The sequence below is a fragment of the Microtus oregoni genome, unplaced genomic scaffold (genome assembly GCF_018167655.1).
Source record: "Microtus oregoni isolate MIOR12 unplaced genomic scaffold, Mior012 000005F_ref0000423, whole genome shotgun sequence".
NCBI lineage: Eukaryota > Metazoa > Chordata > Mammalia > Rodentia > Cricetidae > Microtus > Microtus oregoni.
In genome coordinates this window covers 52605884-52625801 of record NW_024543064.1, presented here as the reverse complement: position 1 = coordinate 52625801, position 19918 = coordinate 52605884, and the positions used below count along the sequence as shown (strand labels likewise).

Genomic DNA, 19918 nt, shown 5'->3' with positions numbered 1-19918 from the left:
TACAGACGACACCGGTGACATGAATGCGTGACCGCAGTGGTCCTGTTATGCCCAGAATATACTTTTCACCGTAGTCTTCTCTGGCACTGCCCCATCCCCCTGTCTGTGTTGTCCCCTGTGTCGACAGATGCTCCTCTGACCTTCTCTCCACTTTGAAAAGTTGTGAGTTTCTGCCCTGTCTACCATCTACCGTACAACTTCCCTGATGAGGGTAGAGAGATAGAGATTTAGAGGGATGTTTCATAGTCTGTCCATAGCAGAATAAAAAGTGATAGGTTCGACCCAGGGCCTGCGAGCTCCTCAGCCATGATTAATCTTTCTTTTTGTTGTTGCTGTTTAGTGATTTGTGTGTGTGTGTGTGTGTGTGTGTGTGTGTGTGTGTGTGTGTGTGTTTGCTTTGATTTGGTGAGATTCTGCCCAAACAAATCTTCAGTGTATGATTTGGCAGGTGGAGCCCTGGGATCTGCCTTGTGAAGGAACTTGAGGGCTGTCTTGCAATGTCACAGACCGTGACTGAATCTGTTTCTGGTCAGGTGCTTTTATCCTTAACTGAGCCTTCTTCCCTGCTCGTTTTGAGGATTCCTGGCAGTCCTCTTTTTTCAGGGTGTGGGAGACGCCCTGCAATCCCTCTTTCTGACCTTATGAACTTTGCATGTGGGTACTTGCATTTTGGTATTCATCAGAGGCTGCTGGCTACTCCCCTGTTGCTTTCTGGGCTTCCTCTCATACCTCTCTGAAGGTCTGTGCCACCAGTCCAGCTGCCTCCAGTGCCTCTTCTGTCTTCTCAGCCACAGGAGTTGCTGTGATTTCCACAGAGTCTGTCTTCCTACTATGTGGTCGAGCTCCAACTCCCTATAGAAAAGAAGGGTGCTGTTCTTTATTTACTGTTTTCCTCTCAGAACCTGGGGCGGGGTCGGGGGAGGCACCTTGCCTTTACCTTTCCACTGTTCTTTAGCGCAGGGAGTGAGAGTCTGAGCAGCCACTTCTGTTCTTCCATTCTTGTTCTTGCTTGCTTCATTGTGAGCTTTTAATCTTGAAGTAATGTTGTCTGCTCTGCGATATGCAGAGACCATTTTTCTCCCCTTTAGTAAAGTAATATGGTAACATACCCATCTCTCTTCTGTCACTAAAGCATCCCTGAATATTGCCCATATGTATTTTCTTTTCTTTTCTTTGTTTTTTGAGACAGTATTTTCTGTGTAACAGCCCTGACTGTCCTGCTTTGTAGATCAGTCTGGCCTTGAACTCACAGAGATCTGACTGCCTCTTTTTCCCAAGTGCTGGGATTAAAGGCATGTGCCACCACAGCCTGGCTAGCCTGTATTTTTTCTTTTTTGTTTGTTTGTATCTTTTGTAAGCATGGCCTGTTTTCTGTGTCTTGTGCTGGCATTGTTTGGATATTGTTACTATTATCTTAGCTTTAGTAATAAACTAAGCAGTCATTCTTCTGGCCTGAAGTACTTGGGATTGGCCTGGTCAGTGAATGTTAGACTTTCTACAACTATCTGGACTTGCAAGGTTTTATTGGAAAGGCGATATTAAAGTCTTAATTGCTTTTAACTCTAGTAGAGTTTTCTAGTATCTGTTTGATAAATTTTATTTTTCTGCCAAATTGTTTATTTGTCTAAATTTCCACAGCTCTATGGTGTTGCTTGTGTTATCCTTTGGTCTTTTCTCTGTTAACGTTTGCCTTTTCCAAGGTTATAGACCCTGTTTTCTTCTATGATATTTGTTATTTTTAGTTCCCAACCCTGTTTCCCATCTTTTACTAACCATGTTTTCATGTTGATTCACTGGCTTTTCATCCCTACTCCATTTTAATCTTTCAGTTTCACCTATTCCTGTTCTTCATAATTCTCCGAGTTGGCTGATTAGGTTGTCCATTTTCAGACTTCTATTCCAATAAAACCCATTGTTAAATATCACTTATGCCATTCAGTACTTGTATGTAAAATGTTTTCCCCCTCCTCCTGCACAATTATTTAGAACTAAGTTTGTTCATTATATCCATGTCCTTTATTTCCACAATAGAGAATATTATAATTACTCTTATGATTTACATATTTCTTTAAATACTGAAAGTACAATACCATATTTCATTATAACTATCTATGTTTTCCATTTATGTGAGGTATTATTATATATTTTGTGTGTTTGTAAATGTGTGTGTACGCATGTGTGTGAGGGTGCCTGTGTGTGTATTGGTATGTATATGCATGTGTATAAAGACCAGAGATCTACCTCCTCTACCTTTTTGGAGAAAAAGCTTCTTTGGCCTGGAGTTCACTGATTAGTCTTGGTTAACTGCCCACTGGGCACTGAGCCCCCAGGTTCTCTACCTGTCTGTGTCTACCCCATGCTTGAATCATATTTAAAAATGTGTTGGGGCCTGTGAAATGCCTTGGTGGGTAAAACTGATGTGCAATCTTGACCATATGAGATTGATCCCTGAGACACACATAGAGTTAGGAAAAGTTGACCTCTAACCTCTACATACTTGCTGTAACACATGCTTACCCTTGCTCCCACCCCAAGCATCACATACATGGATACACAGCGATGATAAATAAGTAGGAGCTGGAGCTGTTGCACAGTAGTTATGAGTTCATTCTGCTTTTGGGGAGAACCTAGGTTTAGTCCTCACACCCATGATGGACAGCTCACAAGCTCCTGTAACTCCAGCTGCAGGGGCTTTTGATGTCTGTGACCTCTGTGAACCCCAGCTCACACATGCATGCCCACACAGACACCCAAGATAAACCTAATTAAAAATAATAAAACAATTCTAAAAATAAATTTTAACATTAAAAAATTATGTCTTATCTTTTGAAAATGCACTTTTTAAAAAAAGAACTACCAGATTAAAAAATATACATTGGAAATGTTTTACTCACTTCTAATGCTATTTTGATTTTTCTCTTTATTCACTAGTTGTGACACTCATGCCACTTTATCTAACTTTATCCCATCTTATTTTTAGTTTACATTTCTGTTGTTTACTCTCCTCTGTTTATTCTCTGTGGTTACTTTCGCTTTACTGGCTTCATTTCACCCTTCATTTTCTTTTATTTCTTGTGATTTCCAGGTTCTGATCCGCTTTTCGTTTCTGTCAGTGCCTGCAGCCTCATTTTTTGTATCCAACGTTAAGTAGTGAGAAAACTTAGTCTTCTTCAGAAGTGAGAGAGCTGGCCTTGGGGTCAGGAGATGAGAAACTAGCCCTGCCCCACACCAGCTGCAGTGCCCAGGAGCGAAGGCCCTGCCTCTGCCTGGACAGCACACTAGAGCTGACTCAGTTGTCAGGGTCAGGTGAACCAGCCCTGAGAGCAGGAGAGCTGAGCCCAAGTCCCCCTGGAATCTCCTCCCCCACACCCTGCAGCCAATCAGAAGGAAGGATCCTGCACCTTGCCTGGACAAAACTGTAGAGCAGGCCCTGGCAGAGTAAGTGAGGGAGACCCTAGATCTGAGGGCCACAGAGCAGGGAAACTATCCCCTGCTCCTTGCTGTAGGCTGCATTAGGTGAGCTGGCCTGGGCGGTGCTGGAGAGCTTGTCTAGTGAAGTGACAGTGAGGGAAAGCAAGTGAGCCGACCAACCCTGCTACTACCCAGAGCCAGACCCAGGGCTATGAGTTGGCCCACTCCAGCATCCACTGAGTCCATGAACTGTTGGAGCAAGTGAAGAGGATCAACTTGTAGATCCAAAACAGTGGGGTCTCCATGACACAGCAGGATATGCCAGAGGAGCCCCAGTGAGAGCCCATTATGTGTGGTGTTATAGAAACTAAGGCCTTGAGCCAGAGTGATGACTCTAGGCAGTGAACACTGGAATTAAAGATGAGTAGACCAAAGGGTAAACGGTGTGACTCAACAGCCAAGCTACAGCTTCTATGACAAGATTCTCGTTGTTATTGTTGTTTTTGTTTTGTTTTCTTTCTTTTAAATTTGATTATGACTTGTGTGGGAGGTTGCAAGGGTAGAGGGCAGATGCAAGGGGTTAGCGAGATATTTGTGATTGGAATGCTTTGTCTTCCCAAGGAAGAGCCCATCAATTAGTTGTCCAATGACAAAAAGGTCAACTAACATTATAGAGACTGCACAGGCTTTATTTAGGAACATGAATATATATATATATATATATATATATATATATATATATATATATATATACTGATTCAGTCTGTCTAATATTACTTGAATGTATGTTTGCAGGGCTAATCTTTTGTCACTGAATAGCCAATTTGTGTGTTGTTCTCTAGGGAAGACCACTTATGTCTTCCCAGTTGTCTCAGTTACTTATAGTACTTTGTGTAGGTTGAGGTCATGGGTCTTTCCTTGTTCTCTTTGGCATGTCTGTAGGTGTTGTCCTCATTCAGCTCAAGTTTGAGCCACTCATGGAGAGACTTTATCTGTGTAACTTCTGATGCTGCTAGGAGACAATCTCACAGAAAACTCCTTGATCCTCTGGCTCTCACACTCTTTCCACCTGTTCTTCTCTGATGTTCCGTGAGCCTTCGCTGTGAGTGTTTTGTAGTTGTATCCCTTTGGGACTGGCCTCTGTAGGACCTAGCCATGCTAAGCTCAATAGAGGCCTGAGGCTCATTTTACCATGGTTTAAAGAAAGACCACAAACTGAGACTACCCAGGCACCACCACCCAGGAACACACTATCCAAAAGGAAATTCCTAACGTTCCAACCATTATAGATGCTATCACCTGCCAGCACACATCCATCTCTTTTCATCAGGACACCCTAGACAAATGTCAGCCAATCAGGAGTCCTGAACCTTAGAAATCCTTCATTCCCACCTTTGCTACTACAAAAACGCAGCCCCAACTGAGCTCGGAGCTCTCCAGCTACTCCAATACATTGGACTCACAGAGAGTCCAAGTTTGCAAACTGGTGTAAGAATAAAGGCTCTTTGCTTTTACATACAGGACTCGGTCTTCTAGTTGGTTTGGGGGATATTCTGTGATCTGGGCATAACAGGCTCCAAATTGCATTTCGATTGATTTTGGTTTCTGTAGTCGTTTTTGTCTATTGTAAAAAGAAGTTTCTTTATACTTCTTTTACTTCTAATATTATACTTCTCTATAGGTGTAAGGACTTTTATTATAAGTTGGGTTCTTAGGGATTATGTTGATTTAGTGAATTAGTGGTTGTGATTTCTCCTATAATAACCATGACTTTGCTTCCAATGAGAAGATAACGAGGTTTTCAGTACCAGACATGGTTTCCCTCTTGTCATGCATGTCTTCAGTCCAATCACAGAGCTCTTGATTTCCACCAATATATGTGTGCCACTACTGCACACTCAGGGTTATGGTGTTGTACTGGTTGTTGATATGGTTTACAGGCATCATAGCTGGGTAGGACTATTGGTTGCTTCCTTCCTTTGGTTGCTTGCATAGTACCTTCTGGTACCATGAAAGACAGTATTCTGGGAGGAGACATTCAGGTCAGTTCTCGATCAGGGGTCTCTTAGTCCTGTGTCTGAAGTGCATGGAATCTTCCTTCCATCTCTGGGGGAAATCTAAGAGCAACAGAAATAGGCTGTATGTTTAAAAATTCTCTTGGAGAGCCCTGACCAACAATTCAAAAGAGGGCTTCTTATGTTTTGCATTGGGATTATATTATGTGGTCTTTGTCTCTGGAGGGACTTCTGTCCCTCCGGTATTTTGAGACAGTGACATAGACCAAGACCCTTGCTTAGTCTCTGACTTTGAGGTTTTACCTATTTTTTTTTTTCAGTTCCAGACCTTCTCTTGGATTTCAGTTGTAGTGCAGCTTGCCTGTTGTGATTTCAGAAGACTCCAAATTACCAGCATTGTTTATATTATCATCATCTGTTTAAACTAAATCTGTTTTAATCTATGTGTGTATATGCATATACACAGATGTATGTGTTGAAGCACATACAAATAAATATTCACTCTTTTGTATGCACACATATAAGTATACATACTTAAAGAAAGAAAGACGATATGAACCACATAAATGGATATCAGTCATCTTATTTCTCTTGCTTCTCTCCGTTGACATAGCTACTCTGAACCAGGGGATAATTTCTGTTTCCTCAACCATTGTCCTCAGAAAGCCTATGTGAGTAGTTTACTTTTTTTAAACCCTTGTATGCTGAAAATGGTTTTCTTTGCCCTTGACAGCTGAATAATATTTTGTCTGGCTGCAGGATACTTGGATCAGCTTTTCTTGGTGATCTGTACATTATTTCCATGTTTTCTGGATTCCAAGGTTATAGATGAGATTTCCATAGCTTGTTTGGGCCCTTTGGTTTTTATGCAACTTAGTATTGCTGTCTGGCAGCATGGATAATTTTCTGTTTACTCTTGAAATCCAAGTATTTCCTGGACTTAATGAGAACTTTTAATCTGCAGGCTTAAGCTTTACCTTGGCCCAGTATATGAAGAGCCTGGTACTACATGTACTTGTTTATAATATCTTCCTCATCTGTTCTGCCTTTTATTCTTCCCTAGCTTTTAAATATCCCTTCTGGGATTTCTGTAATTCTTGTGTTATGATCCTTGCTACGCCCCTCCCTTTGTTATGCCCCTCCCCTTGCTATGCCCCCTCTTGCTATTCTCTATCTTGTCTTTCCTCCTTGCTATAAGCCATTCCCTTCATCCATTATTCCGAGGTCATTTAACTGATTTCCACCCGTTCTTGTGGTAGCTCATCTGTAGAAAATTTAATATTTACTGTTATCGCCACTAGTGTGTGCATCATGCATACATGTGTTGCATTGGTGTGTATGTGTTGGAAGACACATGCATTTGACATAGCTCACACATAGAACCTAAAGGACTGCTTGTTTGCATCAGCTCTCTCCTTCCACCTTTATGTGCGTTGTGGGAATCACACTCAAGGTGTCCGCTTGCACAGCAGGTGCCTTTACCTGCTGAGCCATCATGCTAGCCTGGAAAACTGAAGCTTTAAATTTTAATTTTAAATTCCTTTATTTTTTCCTTCTAAGGAATCTTTCTAGCATTTTCCTCCTCATCTCTTGTGGTTTTCATCATTGATGTGTTCTCCAAATAGTTTCATGATTTCGTCTTCAATGGTATTTGTCTCTATCGGATGTTCTAGATGCCATCTCTCATGTGACTTTGCTCTCTTATATGTATCGCCATGCCCGCCAAATGCTATGTTTTATCTTGTGTTGCGTTGCTATTTTGATATACTGATGGATCTATGATTTTCTTACTTGTATGCATTTTAGATTCATTTGGCATAAACACTCCATAAGAAAGACACAGAACTCCTGTCCTGACATTTTGGTTGACTGTGAGGAAACTGGCCATTACTTAGAGGCCCAGGAGGGCAGATTGCCCAGGAAAATACTTTGGGGGCTGTCAAAGCCTGGATTTCAGTAGAAGCTTCTGGGCAAGGCACACTATTTGTTCTGCTATCTGTACCTTGTCTTTTTTGACTGATAAGATAAAATCCTAACTTTCTTGTAGAGAGTCACTCAGAGCCTTAGATGCACTCTTTAAATGTTGCTGATTTTGCTGCATCAGGGACAGCCTGGTAATCTACCAGTTCTAAGAGATCCTAATGAAATGGAGCAGCTATGCATGATGGCACATGGCCATGATCCCAATATGCAGGAGACTGAGGCTGAGACTGGAATATGGCCGTGAGTTTGAGGCTAGCCTGGACTGTAATGTGAGTAAGTTTCAGGCAACTGGGTTAGAGAGACAGAAAAGGAAAAAAAAAACCCAGTGTGTGTGTGTGTGTGTGTGTGTGTGTGAGAGAGAGAGAGAGAGAGGGAGAGAGAGAGCGCTTAATTATATTTGAATAACCTATATATAGAATGAGGTTTTTTTTTTTTAGAGGAATCTGTATTGTAGTGGCATTTTATTTGTATTAATAAAACTTGCCTGAGGATCAGAAAAGTAAAACAGCTACACTGGCCAGTCTTACAGACCAGGCAGCAATAACACACACCTTTAATCCCAGTAGCCACACTAGCTTGCCACAGAAACTAGGCGGTAGTGGTGCACGCCTTTAATCCTCGAACTAGAGAGGATCCTAAAGGTGGGAGGAGACAGCTCTCAGGCTTAGTCTCATTCTGAGATTCCTGGAGGCAGGCTCCCCATTTCATACTATGGTAGAGGTAAGAGCCAGTGGCTGGCAGTTTGGCGTTTCTGAGTTTTAGGTTGAACCCCAGGATCTGTCTCTGAGATTTGATTACTTGTGCTTCACCGTATCATAAAACTTCCGGGATCAGTCATTTTCTTCCAAAGAATATTCTCTGGATAGTATTCAAATTTACTGTAAGATATAAGGCATTACTATTCTCTTCCTTATTGAGGAAGAAAAATAGATTTGGACTAATTTACTTCTACTGTGAATTAGTACCACTCGGCGGCAAACCACTGTCGAGTTTTAGTTGTTGAATCCAGGGGTCATTTATTTGACTCAGGGCAGACTGTGTACTCCGAGTCTTGGTGGGTAGTTCTGATCTCAGCTAGATGCACAGCTACCGGGTCCTAACTGACACAATACGATCTAAGGGTGTGATCAAAGTCTGGTTAAGCTGATCCTTGTCTTTTCAGTTCTCTGATACCCCCCATGTGCTAGCTCAGTATGCGTTCCTCAGGGAAATGATGAAGGTTCAAGAGAACAAGCTACAACTCAGAAAGTATCCTCAAATTTAGACCAGTAATGGGCATGCAATCATTTCAGTAACGGGTATGCAATCATCTCTGAGTCATTCTTTACCAAAATGCAAACTGGAATCATTACCCAAAATCTAGGCGAAGGAAAGGAGGCCCTCTGAACAATGTCGGGGTACTCCACTGTCAAGGTACATGGCAAAGGGTGTGGATATGTAGAAATGTAAAGACAGGAGGCCACGTCAATCTCTCTGAGCTGTTTAGATCTACAGTGTAAGAATTATAGCTTACCTGGAATATTAGAGGGACCGTGAGTTTGGCTTTGAGGTCAAAGGAAGCTTTGACGGAGCAGCAGTGAACTGGATTGTAACGAAGCTTTGAAGTTTGCCAAATGGGTAGAAATGAGGACACAACGTGGTAAACTGGAGCCATGTAAAACCTGAGAGAGCTTAATTTTAAACACAGAAAAAACAGAGTTTAACACAGCTTTTTGCTGTTTGTGGGTGGCGTGCCGCAGAGAGAATTTCCTGACTCAGCAGCCTTTAAAAAAAAAAAAAAGCCGCTGGCGCCGTTTTAAAAAAACGCGGCTTCCTGGGCCCTGCCGCCAGTGCAAACTCTGGCTTCCAGCTCCGCTTCCGGCAACTAGGCTCCCTTCCTGCCTTCCTGATTGCGCAGAGGGCTGTTGTCTGGGACGGTGATCTGTAAGTTTTTCCCCCTTAAATAAATAACCATTCTATTAATCATAATTCCAAACTGGTGTGGAATTGTTTGTGACTTACGCCTTCAGACAGCAGCAATAGTTCATGAGATGGAAGGTACTGCCAAAGTAGGGGTACGAGAGTCTTCGAATGTTGACAGGATGGTGGGCAATGGAGAGCTGGCCCATGTGCTTGTGTCATGGGAAATAATTTCTTGACCTTGTCTTTTGTTCATAGCGTTGTTTTTTCCAGTAAACTGTTAGAGCCCTCCAAAGGTTGAAATTTCAGTTGTTATTCTAGGGCGTGTTAGGCTACCATGTACTACAAAGCTTGCTTCATAGTTGGCTCCCACCTTCATCCACTGGGGAAAACGTGGCCTTGCTTAAATCAAAAGGATGAGTTAGCACACATATATTGTTTGGGCTGGTGTAAGCACTCCTTTAATGTTTTTCTGCCACTAAGCACAACCTCACATGTTCTGCCATCTGAACAAATTTTTAATGATAAATGTCTCTTGCTTATTTTCAAGTTAGAACTTCGTTAAATGTTATCTCCTCTGAGGAGCCTATCTTACGGTCTCCTCCCAAACACCTCAACACCCTACGCCCAGCGCTGCATTGCATCACATTTCCCCACTAAAAATTTCTTGTTTCTGTATGTTCTTTCTTTAGAAAACATAGGGCTATTTGTTTCTATAGGAATTTGTGTGTTGATTGTTTGACAGATATCTGTCTCCACAGTTAAACTTTCTGCTTCTGGGCCAGCAAAGGACTAGGTCTTGTGCGTAAGGACACCTTACCACTAAGGCCTACAACAGGATCATAGCAGCCACCAAATACCAAGTGAGGGGATGGTTCTGTCTGACTGAATGGCCCTTAAGACTGTGGGCCCATGAAATGGGTTTTTCTTTATCCTTAAAACAGCATGACTGTGATCTCTTTGTGTTTGCCACATACCTATGGCAATATAAAGACATATTTTTCATGTTTCTTTTCAACAAAAATTCATTGTGGATAGCTATACACCTTCATGAGGTAGGGACTAGTGATACAGAGACGAGAAGAACATTTTGTGATGCAAAGGGGGCTTTTATAGTGGAAGACGTAGAGAAGGGAATAAGCATATAGTTACAGTGGTCAGTGAAAGAGAAGGATGTGTTGAGCATCGGCTTTTGGTTCAACATGCCCTCTACTGGGGCTTCCTAGAGAGAGATAGTTTGAGATGACTTACGGTATTTAACTAAGAATCAGATGTATAGTGGGAAGACCACTCTAGGACGAGTAAAGTAAAGAGAAGTGAGAAAGGAAGACTAACTATAGGAGAGTACCAATGACTTAGTACTGCACAGGACAGAATGCAGGGATGGGAATGGCCGAGAACAGAGGCAAACACAAATTATGGCACCAGGAATGTGACATTGGAAGATTGATATTACAGGTGCCTAAGGTTTGCTATGGACAAAATATGGAGAATATGTTGAAGAAATATAGGCAATACCTGTAAAAAAGCAGTTAATTACAATGTGATAAAGATCATGACATACAGTATACTCTGTGGGCATGGATAAAGATCAGAGGTTCACTGCTTACCTGATACATAGAAGGCTTTGGATTGGATCTCTAGCACTGGCTCTGTCTGCCCCCCCCCCGTGTGTGTGTACATGCATACATTAATATAGAGGGTATATGTACATATACACACATATGTATGTAATGTATGTATATACTTTAAATTTATATATATATTTCATTTTCTAAGAGGCAAGAAAAGAAATATTTAACCCAAAATTAGAATTTTCATCTTAGATTAAAATAAGAGCTTTAACCATCAGGATGAAGAAGATTGGTAGAGGTATTTAAACTGTAAGTGGTAGATCTGAGGAAGGAAGTATGCAAGAGCATGATACTTTCAGAGACATAAAGGTCATTTTAACAGAATAATTATAGAATATTAAGGGTGACATTGAGAAATGAAGCTGAAAGGAAAACTGCTTCCAGTATCGAAGCATTGATTTAGATTGCAGTGATATTATTTATTTTATAGCAGACATTTAAAAGAAACATTCTTATTGTCGAGAACTTGGAAGATATATAAAAGTAGAAGACACCAAGACTCGTGTGAATTCCTATCTCTGCCCTAATGGCCAGCAGTTCAGGCCAATCCTACCCATCTCTCCACAGCACCATTCACTTCCCCTTCTTGTGTTATTTTTGAAACATGCTCCAAATGCCATGTCGTTTCATACATGGATATTTTATATGCTGAATGATAAAGAGAAACTTCAATATATCCATACCAATATCACGTCTAAACTTGAGATGTTTACTCAGTTTCATCAAATAATAATTAGTATTATAATTCATAATTATCACACATGCGTCAAATAAATGTTGATGTAAATGCAAAAATTCACTTACTATGTTTGCTTGGTCAGGACCCATACAGAAGGCTGAGCCCATTCTGAGGACTAAAGGATCTAGTACACATTACCAGGTACACATAGAGCCCTTCATTAAAACAGGAATGCATGATTACTGCTCCCTCTGCTGCTGCTACACTACTGAATATACCAGGGCAGCCATTTAGAAAAAATATGAAGGAAGCGAGCTCACACTGTTGTTCCTTCTTCTCTCCAATTTGACTAGGTCTCTCTGCTCCTTGGTCTGCAAATGGACATACTCAGCAGAGAAAGGTTGGGATGACAGCTTCTGGAAGATGGTTGGTTTGGAAGATCTCATTGATGATAATTACAGCAAAATAGGTAAACAAAGAGAAAATTCAAAAAGTGATCACTCATGTGTATATACAAAAATATTTGTGATTTTTTTTGGTTTGAATTGTATTATGAGAACTCAATCTATTTTTTTTCAAGACTAGGTTCTTCAGAATATGTCAGCTGTGATGGATAAACCATATCTTTAGGCCCTAGTTTTCTGACTTGTTTGAGTTGCGTGGAAATATGTATTGTGAATATCTGTCTGAATATCAGCCCCACAGTGGGGCTGACTCACGATGATTGTGCACAGAGCTGAAGTCAGAGATGACATCATCAAGGAGGTACATAGGGATCATTTCCAGAAGCAGGAAAATAATTTCATAAATTTGGTTCAAGAAACAATACTAAAGAAGGAAAAGGAAAAATAAAACTGAAAGGTCAGAATTAGAAGAATCAAAGAACAATACAGACAGCAGGATGGAAGCCAATGCTTGCTATGTCTAGTCTCCCAATTTTGTGTGGCACTAACTAGATGGGTCAGATCTGAGTGACTGGTAGGTGTTTACCTGGTGAAGAGTTTCAGTGTTGGGTGCTGGAGAGATGGCTCAGAGGTTAAGAGCATTGCCTGCCCTTCCCAAGATCCTGAGTTGAATTCCCAGCAACCACATGGTGGCTCACAACCATATGTAATGAGGTCTGGTGCCCTCTTCTGGCCTGCAGGCATACATGCAGACAGAATGTTGTATACATAATAAATAAATTTTTTTTTTAAAAAAGAGTTTCAGTGTTAGGTAAATATAATTATGACACATTAACCTTTACCACTTACAGGGTCATTTCACAGGGTGACGTTTGTATCCTATAGTTAGTACTTATTATTCTGGAAAGTAGTTGTTATCTAGGTCATATGTGCTTGAATAGAAGTCCTTCTTAATTGATTTAGTATGCTGACTGTAGCATTGTATCAAGATCTAAAAGCACACTCGTGTGAAAGATAGCTCATTTCTCTCTAAGGGAAGAGAAAAGAAGTAAGTGGCTATTACTGCAATCCCGTTGAGCTCTCACCAGTTCCCAGCCAGAAAACTGGAAGAATCAAAATGACCTAAGAATCATGATGCACATTCCTTTGGAGGCAGTATAACCTCACTTCTGATTACCTCCTGTTGACCAGCACACATTCAGTAGACCCCTGAAGTAGTATTCTAATAAGAAAATGTAATTTTTATTGACTGCACAGCCATGTTCCCATGTATGTTCCTATTGAAATGTGAGAGTTGTGCTTGTAAGTTGCTAAACAGCAAGCGATATTTGCTGCAGCTTCTGACTCCTGTAGTCGACTATTGCAGATCAACCTACTTTTCTCCGGTGCGCTACTTGGGATTGCTCTATGTAAAGCTCCGTGGAGACTGTAAGGAAGAACCAGCACTGCTAGCCATGGTGTGCATGCAGTCTGTGTTCTGTCTTTCCTCTACTAGCTAGCTCTAGAGCAAGGGGAAGGGCCAGGACAGTAAGCAGAAGAGAGTCACTGTGATATCTATGGCTCAGCCAAAACCACCTGAGATTCTGGGCTGGTAGAGAAGACCTGGAGCTTGGGATAAGAGAAGAAAGGAAGAAAGATTGTCAGCTGACTTCTATGTTCCCTACTAGGTGGTTTACATACATTGCCCTCATAAAACTTTTCATTTGTTATTCCTGTTTTACAGATCAGAAACTTGAGATTTAGTTCCTTTAACCACTTTCAAGGTTCACAGTTTGTGTCAACATTTCTCGTCTGCTTGGGACATTCTAGACTGAGGCTTCTGATACAGTTCTACAACTGGCTTCTGGTAGGGTTAGTCAGCACTAGAATGTTTGGAATCTCAGACCAACTTGAACTAGACTGGGACAAGCATCCTGGGACAGGATGGGATAGAGTAGAGTCCACCTGGGAAAAGTACCTATGGGAAACAGCGATCCTATTTCCCCTCACCCTTTGTATTCCACATACCTTGTCTCACATAGGTCAGCTTGTTTATAGAGGAGAATCTCGGGTTAGTAACCACTAAGCATGAACAGAAGCTCCAAATCAGGCAGCGTCACTGCATTGCTCTGGAACACAAGCTGTTACTTTAGTTACTTAAGTCATTTTGAAAATAAGTATAGTTCCCCTCTCCCCCCAAATGGTTAGTGTCTTCTTGAGTACTCCGATGGCAAATTAAACAAAGTATGAACTGACGACCTTGATTCTGTATTGTTCTGAACTTGTTCACACAGTATTTCACTGCTTTCTCTTGGCTAGCTCAACCTAGCCTGAGGACGTGCGTATTACTGTATTGGAATTGCTGTGTGATTGTTGAGTGTGTGAACTGAGATAATGGTATTAGGAGCTTAGTGCTTCCAGCTTTGAAAAGTTATGAAGGATGTCTACTGGTCTTAATAGTAACTAGGTGACTTACACTTAAACTCTTACTTTATTATTATGTTGACTTTTCCTTAATTTTATTCTAATCTTGTACAAGATAGGTGTTCAGTTAGTATATTAGTTCTTCTAATAGAGCAGTAGTTACAAAATGTTCATTAAAGTCCATAATGTTGACCTAACAGAAAATTTTCAGTGTAACTTTATTAGATTTTACCTGTTGACTTAATGGATTTTTTAATAGATGTCAGAGGGAGACATATCATGAACTAGAATTTGCCCTACACAAATTAAAACTCAACCATTTATCAGAATTAATTGTATGATATTTCTTTTGATTTTCCTTTCTGTTTGAGCTTGGAGTTTCAGTGTGAACACAAAGCATAAGTCATTTAAGATGAAAGTTAGAATTTCAGAAACTCCTCTGGAAGTTTCTTCCAGATTCTTTAGCAGTTCTTGGAACTATGAAAGATGAATCTTGGAAGCCTTCTGTCAAGTATTAAGCACTTCTCCTGGTCTCATTGCCCGTCAAGATGTGGGCAATGTACTACAAAACCTTTTAGCAAATTTGAGCATCGAGTGTCATGGATTTGGGCATTAATACAATTATCATAATTTTCTCCATGTGCAGCTTTTAGTCAAGTCTTTACCAGCCTTCTTTGGCTCAGGCTGTAAGTAAATGCTTTCCCTGAAAACTGAACACCTCAGCAATGAAGAGCCTTATGGAGAAACACTTTTGAAATAAATTATTTATGAAGTGTAAGTTAGTGATCAAATGCGATATTTCTATGGTGCATCCCAAGGACGTGCAAACATTGATATTCGATTGATTTAGTTATAGAACATTGTAGAAGGTAAGGAAAATAATTTTGTGAGTTAAAAGAATATAATAGAAAATATATTTAGAGACTATTGTTTTAAAGTTGTGGCTGATGGAGAAAGTACAACCTACTTTGTCTGTCCCCCTCCCTCTTCTCATCCTCTCCCTTCCTGGCATTTTCCTTTCCTTTCTTTTCTTAAGTAAGGTATTATCTACCCGTAGTCCAATAAAATGATCAGTGTCAGTAAATTTTGACCTTTCATTCCAGGCAAATCATTCCCAGGTCACTTATTTAATCCCAAGCATCTCTCCAAAGCAGGCAGGAAGGAAGACATCAGCAGGGGGCGGGTCCTTCGCAAGAGAGACAGCATCCCACCTGTTCTAATCGATTATCCAGGCTCCCTTCCAGCAAATCCCAGTGGCCCTTTCACTTCCTGGGAAAAGCATTTTATTGTATTTACTGGAGAAGGCCATGTCTTGAAAATTATTGGATCAGCATGACTGAATTGTTGAGAGATTATTTGCACAATAGAGCTGTGTTATGTCCGAAGATTCCATGTGCTGGCTTTAGAGATTCATTATTTGAGATCAGGGAAGCCTGGCAGTGAGCAAATACAGGGGCCAAGTGGAGTTGCTGGCTGAACTGAGACACAGAACCAGAGACAAATGTGAAAAAAGAGACCTTCTTGAAGGAAAAGAGGGTACCATTTTATTACACTGGTTTCTGTTTCCCCACAACAATGTATTTCAAGTTTCATATACTGTGGGTACAATCACCTAGCATGGAGTAAGTGCTGATGAAATGCCTGATGAATGAGTGAGTATATGCTCAAATGAAGGGCTTGCTAGCTATATATATATATATAAACTTCCTAGCTTTAATTATTGCAAAAGCTTAATGGAACGTCTATCAATTCTTTGAAGTAAACGATGGTTCTAGGTGATGGAATAGTTTTATTTCACAAGTCAGTGCTCACAGCAATCTTCACTACCATCTGCAACTTCAGAAGAGGCTCCAGGAAGACCAATAGCTAGAACCTGATGCCATTTCTTCAGAGACTTTTCCAGGACAGGAACTATTTTAACAACAAGTTTAGGAAGGTTGTAAATTTTACTTCTCTTTAGAGTAACATCAATCCTGCAGCAGCTGACCCAGCGGTTTAAATATTTTTGCCCTGTCGCTCCAGATTTTTAAGTAAAGCCTATGGATGAATGGCGAGAGCATGCTGGAGATGTCAGTGTGTCGTGACTCCCCAGTGTTCGCTCTGAGTTCTGACTAGCATGAAATAATTCCGGAATCCCCCTCAGGAGCTGACAGTTTTGGCTTTCATCAGGGTGAAAAGCAGGTCCTTTGTCTCTGCTTTCAACCAGGCCATATACTAGGCTCTTTCGTGATGCTGCGCCGCCCATTCCCTAGCAATCTATGAGGCTGGAACAGAGAGGAAACAGATTTAGTTGTATTTTTCTGCTGCACGCTTCATTCGCTTTGCTTGGTTCATGAGACAAGAGAGCCCACTGGCTTGAGTGTAGGTGAAGACACGCATGACAAGCCTGTCCTGATGCTGTATCCAGGTTGCAACTGGACCTATTAGACCTAGCCATACAGGCATCAGAGAAGGGATTCCTCTTCTTCTGGATGGAATTAGTGAGTGATGGGAAGCCAGGAATGGGAGTATTCCTATCAATATTATTCTATCTTTGAAGCTATCAGAGAAGATCCCCTTGTGGTAATATTCCTCGAGGTTTCCTGCTAGCAATATGAGTCACGACTGCTGTGATGACCTTAATCTAGTGATGCGGTCCATAGCTGTAGGACTTGTAAATCCCCCTTGAGCTCCTCCCACACACTGTTTCAGATGTTCCCATTAGAATGAGGCGTGCTACCAAAAGACTTGTCCATTTGTTTATTAAAGGCTTGCTTTTCATTTTGGTATTCATGAGTTCTGTGATTAGTGGTCATCATTCCATCTTTCAAGGGCTCCTCTCAGCCTATTGCTGCCACTTCATCTTTGTGAGTTGTTATTTAGGTGAAGTTTGTACTAATCTACTTGGGAAGCCTGAAGCATCTCTGGCCACAGTTACTTCCAGCCTTTTATTGGCTATATGGTGCCTGTCATGTTACTTATCTCCCATGTCCAGAGGAGGTCATCAACTGTCACAGACTTTGCCTTCCCAGTTCTTTCCGAGCCTTTGATCTTGTTGCGTTTTTTTTTATTATCTCTCTTATTCCTGTCCATCTTGTGCAACTATGCCTTTCTAATAGTTAAAGAAAAGGAAATATCCTCTGAATATCATATGGACTAATTTTACCCTCTCAAGTCTGTCTTCTGCCTGAAAGAATGACTGGAGTCACGATGAACACACTAATCTATGCATGCAGCTAGCTAGCTCTTTGTTTGCCTCACATGTGTTGAGTACTAGACTAAGTATACAAAATGAAACAAAGGAAACCTTGTCCATCTCTTGTCTACTCAGGAAGATATGGATAAATATAGAAATGTATGCTAACAGGATTTTAATACGAAGGATGGAGAGATGGTCCAGAGGACCCACCAGATCAGCTCCCAGCACCTATATCGAGCAGCTCACAACTACTGGTAATTATAACTCTTGTCTTTTCCAACACATCTGGATACTGAGGCCACTTGAGCTCATGTGTACATATTTCCACATGGACACACATATAATTTAAAATAATTTTTAAAATCTGAAAAAAGGATATTTAATGTGTGTTATGATACTCCTGTCCCTAGTACCATAGAGAAGCAGTGTGAGACTTGTGGATATTGGTGGTAATACTAAGGATGTCTTCTCAGGAGGAGGTGCTGGAAGAGGGACTGAAAAATATGAGTGCTCTTTATAAGAAATGAAAGAATGTCTTCCACTGCAGAAGAAACAGCATATGTACAGGCATGGAGTCATGAAAGAATAGGGTGTCTTCAAATTGATGGATAAGGTAAGATAGTGGGCAATGGATTAATATCTTATAGGACTTCTACCCTTGCTTGAAGATGGGAAACTGGTAAGACCCTCAGCATAGCAGGATTTGCTTCATTGCCTTTAAGAGATGGTCTAATTACTACGTATGGCAATCCGCATATAGAATGGAAGGTAACAAGGGCCACTGGGACTGTTTGAAGCTTCTGTGTAACTGAGTGTTTGTCTGTGTCCTGCCACCATTTCTTTTCTATAATCACATGTGCTACCCACTTTCCTTTCCATAAATGTCTGTTGTGATGTGTGATCTCAAATGTTGCAGGACATGGTTTATGCAGCCCATAGGAATGTTCGCTGTTATCATTTTTAAGTGTGGCTTGGAACCTGGTGGACAGCATCACTCACTTCCCAACCTTCTTCCAACAGTGCACTCCCACCCCCTAGGTTCCCAGAAATACTATTTCAATTATTGTCCCTTCCAGGAACAGTCCCAGAGAGCCATAAGGACAAGGGAGCAGTGATGACCACATTGTGATGTGATAATGGCAAGTAATGGTTTTTAGAAGCTTTCTGGGTCTGCACTGTTCCTCTCTACAGTTTGGCATCTGGAAGATGACTGGAAACTCTCAGAAGTAAAGTTAACTCTCAAGTTTCCTTCATCCTAAGGAATTTCTAAGGAATCAGTGGACATTAGAGCTTGAAGGAACAATAAAGATCTTACTCCAATATCCATAATTTATAGATAAGAACCAAGACTCAGAGATGTGTGGCGAAGTTTCTTGATTTTGTAGCATTTTAGTGACACAGCTGAGAGTAGAAATCAGGCTTTATTCTGTCTCCACGGGCCACCCCTGCCACTGCCAAGTGTGTGTCCCAATGACTTTCACTATTCTGTGCCAGCTCTCCTCTTTCAGACTTTTCAACAGTGTTGCTTTAGACGGTCTAGGTGCTGTCAGCTGAGTGGGAAGAACCACTCATCGAGAGTGTAATTTAGGTCATCTGACTCCAGTGGCCCTCCTCAGCAGTGGCATGCTTTGCCCAAGTAACCAGGGACAGTTGAATATGGGAGTCAGTCTCTTAAAGTGACAGCTTGATGTAGACAAACAAGAATAAGTACGTGACATATTAGTTAGTTCTTATTTTACGGGTGCTACTTTAATCACCAGAGTTAGGCTGGCCTGATTTTAATTCTAGTTCTGCCACCCGTGAGCCATGCAAGCTCTGCCATATGCAACTTGACCTCTTTGAGCCTCGAGTGGTAGATTGCAGAGATTGGCAAGAATAAAGAAAATAATATAGGTAAAACTCATCATACGCTAGTTTTCTAGCAAATACTTGTTACTGTTATTGCTTTCCTATGAGCTTAGATGCCTGCAGATGACAGATCATATATGATAAAGACAGTACCCTGGAATAATTTCAGTAATTATTGCCAAAATTAAATTTGGGAAGTCTTTTTTCTCAGCTACCGTTGGAAATCACACAGACTTTTTCTAAGCAAGGTATGAGGCAGTTAGACCCTGAAGGTTGTCTTAGTTGTCTTAGCTGGAATCACAGGCTTGCCTGAAGTCTTCAGTTACACTTGGCTGATGACTTTAAAAAAAAAAAACTGTTCTTGTATGATTGATTGATTTATCATGAACTGAAGGATGTATAGCCATAGGAAAATTAAAAGTACAAATTATTTTGGTGATAATTCAGGAAAAATCCATGACTAA

The 19918-nt window shown here is 40.9% G+C and overlaps 1 protein-coding gene across 6 annotated transcripts in view; it reads left to right on the top strand.

The window, feature by feature from the left end:
- Positions 1-19918, top strand: part of Fggy (FGGY carbohydrate kinase domain containing) — a 370316-nt gene that overhangs the window by 118186 nt on the left and 232212 nt on the right. For all 6 annotated transcript variants that reach the window (XR_005974359.1, XM_041652162.1, XM_041652163.1 and 3 more), the window contains exon 6: positions 11975-12090. Coding sequence is in view for 5 of the 6 variants with exons in the window: in XM_041652162.1 (XP_041508096.1) it covers positions 11975-12090 (116 nt within the window). In the remaining variant the exon portion in view is untranslated. The remainder of the gene's footprint in view (positions 1-11974; positions 12091-19918) is intronic.